The sequence below is a fragment of the Brassica oleracea genome, chromosome C7 (genome assembly GCF_000695525.1).
Source record: "Brassica oleracea var. oleracea cultivar TO1000 chromosome C7, BOL, whole genome shotgun sequence".
Lineage (NCBI taxonomy): Eukaryota > Viridiplantae > Streptophyta > Magnoliopsida > Brassicales > Brassicaceae > Brassica > Brassica oleracea.
Window position 1 is genome coordinate 33,152,421 of NC_027754.1, and position 5,618 is coordinate 33,158,038.

General features: G+C 34.7%; 1 protein-coding gene across 1 annotated transcript; it reads right to left on the bottom strand.

The window, feature by feature from the left end:
• Positions 1–3,811: 3,811 nt before the first annotated feature.
• Positions 3,812–5,147, bottom strand: LOC106305249 (eukaryotic translation initiation factor 5A-3-like). The gene is made up of 5 exons (XM_013741628.1): positions 4,930–5,147; positions 4,541–4,645; positions 4,404–4,463; positions 4,255–4,332; positions 3,812–4,162 (listed from the first exon to the last, which is right to left on the bottom strand). The coding sequence occupies exons 1-5, from the start codon at positions 5,059–5,061 to the stop codon at positions 4,013–4,015; spliced, it is 525 nt and encodes a 174-aa protein (XP_013597082.1). The 5' UTR covers positions 5,062–5,147; the 3' UTR covers positions 3,812–4,012.
• Positions 5,148–5,618: the final 471 nt, after the last annotated feature.

Sequence of the window (5,618 nt, forward strand, 5' to 3'; positions counted from 1 at the left end):
ACATCTTAACATACCTGTTTTTGCTTCCGGTTGTCGGTGAACTAACCCCATGAATTCGGTTATACCTCGTTGGTATTCTTCCGTAAGCAATCTCGTGTTCGGATCCAAATGAGGTCGATCGATCCAAGAACGAAAATAATTTGAAGAAGACATATTTTTTATGAATCAAATTCGTGTGTAAATAGAGTATGAGGGAGGATGAAGATATGGAGTGAATGAAGAGGAAGAGGAGTGCTTGTATTTATAGTTTAAATCCTGCCGACAGACCGAGGAAATTCCGATGAAATTCCGAGCCAACGGCTAGTTCTTCGGAATTTCCTCGGAATTTTGTAAAATCCCCCAACGGCTATAATATTTCCTCGGAATTCATCGGTTTTTTCCGAGGAACACATTTTTTCTCAGAATTTCCTCGGAATATTCCGACGGATTGATATTTCCTCGGAATTCCGTCAGTATATTCCGAGGAAATTCCGAGGAAACCAAATTTTGTGTTTCCTCGGAATTCCCTCGGAAATTCCTCGGGATATTCCGAGGATTTCATTTTCCGTCGGAATGTCCGTCTGAATACCGCTGTTTTCTTGTAGTGTAGTTTTAATGGTTATGTATATTTGGATAATATTTTTTCATTAAATAATTATTTTTGACTAAACTTTCACAAAAATACAAGTTATATGACGTATATTCACTATTTTGTTTCTTATTTTATTTATGATATTTTGTTATTTTATTTTTTAACTGATGCTTGTAAAATTACTGTTCTGATAATTTATTAATTTTTATTGTGTTTTTCATCATTTATTTTTGTTAATGTTTCTAATTCCCGAGAAGTCTTCTATAAAAAGTCAAATTTTTGATGTCGGTCAATTGCAAAACTAACATGTTTAGTCGAGAAGACTTATTTTCAAGTCTTTTTGTTAGCAAAGAAAAGTTAGAAGACTTTTCTATAGCGAAGTCTTCTGAAAGTCTTCGCGACCAGATCTGAAAAAAAAAACGATTTCATATCTTGAACCTCTGAGATGACTTGCTCAACTTTTGTAAGCACCCAGAACTTCACTGCAAAAGCTACCAATTTGTTAATGACAAGAATCATGAGGTTCAATGTCTTTATGAAACTTACGAAGTTTGGAATCAAATCTTGGGTTTTTCGTATGAATTTAAAGAGAAAGTGAATGAGATGTGATTTGTGAGCATAAGTATTGAGATATGAAGAGTAAAAATCAAAATTTTGGTGCATTAAGAGTTTCAAATTGATTGTTTATGGTGGTTAGTGTATTTATGGAGATGAAAATATTGTAAATACTTAAAGAAGACGAGGATGACTCATTTTCAGAAAAAAAAGAAAAAAAATGGCATTTTTCGTGAATAATTCAAACTTCTACGATGAATAGGAAAAAAAATTTAAAAAACAAGGGTTATTTTCGTGTTTGACTTGAAATTTTAGGTCATATTTGAAAGAAACCCTTGATTATATAGAAATTCTAATATTATAATATTATAAGACATACACATAAATAGTAATTTCAAATATGGTATTTAAAAAAAACATTAGTTTACATTTGAAATTTATTATTTTATATTTTAACTTCATCGGTTTAAAAAATAAACCAGCATTATTGGACTGTCATAGCTCTAGTTCACAACAACATCACAGGAATTTGTTATGTTTTGGTTGCTGGTCCTGAATATGACAGGTGGACCGCTGTTTTTGTCCTCTACTTGGACGCGATAGATGGCAGCCTTCCCCAATGAAGACACGACACCCACATAAACCATCTCACCCTCATCAAATCCTTTAACCATCTGCAATTTTAGAAAGAACAAAAAAAGCGGTAATAATAAGTAAGTAGTATCCAAAAACCTGACCCTGAAACTTAAAAGAATATTCATAATATCCAAATATATCCAAATTTCTACATATATTACGTACACAAAACATTTCGTATATTTTGGGTACCCGATCGGGTCTCAGGTAGGATCCGGATCCAAATCAAAACTCGTAAATCCAAAAATATCCAGTAGGTACTTGAATCTGGACCGAACCAAACTTGTATTCTCGGGTGGTTTTGGTTTGCCTTTTTAAAATCGGATAAATATCCAGCCCCCGAAAGAGAGAGAGTATAAAATATCATATAAACTAATTCATAAATTATATCATTTCAAACAAATCTTCTGCTTTAATATAATATAGTTTTATAGCATAATAATGTATTAACAATCTCAAAATATTAACTCATTAAGGTTTATTTATAATCCAACATTTTTTTGCGCAGATCAAAATCTACTAAGAGCTTAATATGATTATACTAAGAATCTGTTATACTTTTTTGGGGCTTCTAATGAAAAAAAGAGACATGTCAAGTCATTTGTTAATGTAAAAAAATTCAAAATTCGTGAACCTGGATTTGAGTCAAAATCACATTAAACGTCTTGTAACATTATTAAGGAACGTACAAACAACACAACACGAGAAATAACAAAACGCTACAAACTCAACGAACATTTTATAATTTTCTTGGAGAAGTTTGAAACCGCAAAAAAACTTTCCTGGCTTCACTTAAAAATCCCTAAGCAACCCACCTGGCCTTTAGTGTAGGGTTGGGTCGCTGTTTTGGAGCGGTGGTGAAAACCCGAGAGCTGAATCTTTCTATCATAGTTCAACTGCAAAACTCAGTTTCTGTGTATCCTGCTTTTGGTACGGAAACGAAGGTCGTTCTTGTTCCCTTGTGAGATCTTAAGAGCCAAGGAGATGTAGCCTAACGCGGCTATAGCGTAGAACACTTTGTATGGGGTCAAGTATAGTCCAGAGAAGAAGCAGCAGTAGCCGGCAAGGAAATACATGTGATGGGGACCGAGTTGGTGTCTCAAGAGAGATGGGAAAGTGCGTAGGATGCTTGACTCTGATCTCGAGTTCAGTACTCCGTGGAAGATAACGTCAACACAGAGAGCCGAGTCAGCAAACCAAGGGAAGCTTTGCCCCGTTCCAATCCGCTATAAAACAAAGATGTCATTACTCAATAGAACCACTTTCACTAGTTGAATTAGAGTCAATAACCTTCCAAATTATATATTAAGAACGTGGAAAGAGTGAGTGAATACCTGGAATCAAGCGGCAAGAGAGGGTACAAACATTAAGGCCGCAAGGAGATGCAATATTAGTAGGCCGTGCCTATGGCTGAAGATGTCTGCTTGGGTCTCCACAAATGATTTTTCAGACAAGTCTACTGATAAAGATTCCTGTCTGCTTTCGGCTTCATTTTTCTGATCGACTGACTCTTTTCTCTTTGATGCCATCATGATACTTTCATGAAACAAAAAAAAAATATGAAAACGACCATTAGCTACTCTTGCTTAGGTTCTTTACAGGTCAAATCATTATCGGTTACTTACCAGCACATTGAGTTATGGCAGCAAAGGGCATGAGAGGCGAGGAGTACGAAAAGACCCAAAGCCGTATGAACAAAGGTCACCAAGGTAACCGCGACTAGTGTCATTACAATTGTAGTGTTGAGCTTCAGAATTCGGATTGCCTGCATCAAGAAACAGAATCTCACTAACTCATTCTGATAATAAAACTCGGGCAAGGGCAGATACGAAGTGCAAATGTTTTTCATTTTAAGCAAGGAGTTAGCATGCAGTTAAGATTATTGCTTTAGGTAAATGATAGAAGCAAGAAACCAACCAAACCTTTAAACAGACGAAACTGGAAGCAAGTATAGAAAACCGTCTTCAGAAACAAAAAAATTGGTAAGTAATTTTGAATTGGTAAGGTTTGCTTATCATTTTGAACTGGGGTTTGGTGTAAACTCTTTAGCTTTTAGGTCTTTAATCTGAAGGAACATTTATTTAGTTTACAAAAATAACCAGCTCCCAAAATAAAAAATATTTTTTAAGAGAAATAAAACAAAACACAGAAAAGCAACTACATAATTTTTTTTTTCAATTGGTGCTATTTATCATGGTCCGGGTTGAGTAAATGTCTGGCACTGTGCCCATGCCAAAGACAATTAGGGCCTTATTCTTTGAAGCCAACATTATTGGCCACAACATGACTGATAGCTGAATCGGTCTTGTCGTCGACTTGGACTCGATAGACGGCATCCTTCCCCAGTGAAGACACGACAGCCACGTAAACTATCTTATCATCGTTGAATCCATTAACCATCTGCAATTTTAGAAAGAAAAAAAAAGGCGGTAATATATCAGTAATTATATTTGGTTGTGTTGTGAGGTTCAAGGAAAAGATAGAAAAATAACCAGGTTCCTGAGTTGCCTGTCCTCGGGAAGAAAGATATCGTTCCTAGTGTAGTCACTGCTAAGATGTAGAAGCGTAACCTTAAATGGGCAGGGAATCAAGTTAGACAAAAAAAAACGGATTGACATGAGCACTAAGAAGAAAGACATACAGAATGATTCTTGTAGGAGATACCAATCAACTGGTAAATATCAGTGCTCACATCTGGAATCTGAGAGAATGAAACAATCTGTATGAGGATTATGAATGATTATATATATACAGATAGAGAGTTTTTGTGTGACATACAACAAATTTTGTGGAAGTGGGAACAATGCTCCACACGATGTAGCCAGTTAATATATCTATGGTGTAAAAGTAACGAAGGCTTCTCTTCGTGTAGGCCTCAAGAACCTGAAGGGAGTTAACGGGAAAGGAAAATTAATAAATTCCGAGGAGATCTTAAATTAGAGGAAACGAAAACTATTCATAAAACAAAACGGAAATTAAAAAATGAAGAAGGAAGAACGATCTGTTTACAGATCCAGAAAGATAAGATGAAGCCACACAAATTCAAGATAAACAACAAGGGATTTTTTAGAATCATCTGATATGAGATCGATATCGAGAGCAATATGGATAGTTAACAATATAAACAAGAGAGAGAGAGATAAGATGAGGGAAAATCGAAAAGATACCCTGCAGGGTTTCCCCTTGATGTCGATGTGATCATTGAGAACGATTTCACTGGCCAGCCGTAAGGTGCGTTTACGATTTCCGATCTTACTAGCCCTCCTGGAAGCTCCGTCGTGGCTGGACCCCGTTGTCATGTTTTAGCCCGGAAGCGTGACACAAAGAGACGCGATTTCTAGGAAGATAATATATCTTTCTTTTAGGGTTTGCTGAATTTAACACACACACACACATGGTGATGGACCAGCACGGGATATAAGACTACTAATATGAATTATAACTAACAACTAGATCTCGAGTTTTATTCTTTCTATACTAAAATATTCTGATTTATATAACATTATCCCATAGACTATATTTGCGAAGTGATTTTTCCACAACTCATTTCTAAGATCAATTTCACAAAATAAATATGACATGGCTACTAAAATTGATGACATGTCTTATATCTTAATATGACATGGACAATTGCATTTAATGTTAATTTATATTTTTGGTAAGCTTTTTAAAATATGGTAATAACTCATATATTGCATTTAATGTCCATTTATATTTTTGAAAACCTTTTTTAGAATATGAGAATAACTCATAAATCATCATTAAAATAAATATATTCAAATATGACATTATAAATTTCGAAATATAATTTAATTATATATTTTTAAATTATACAATTTTATTACTAAAATTTTCA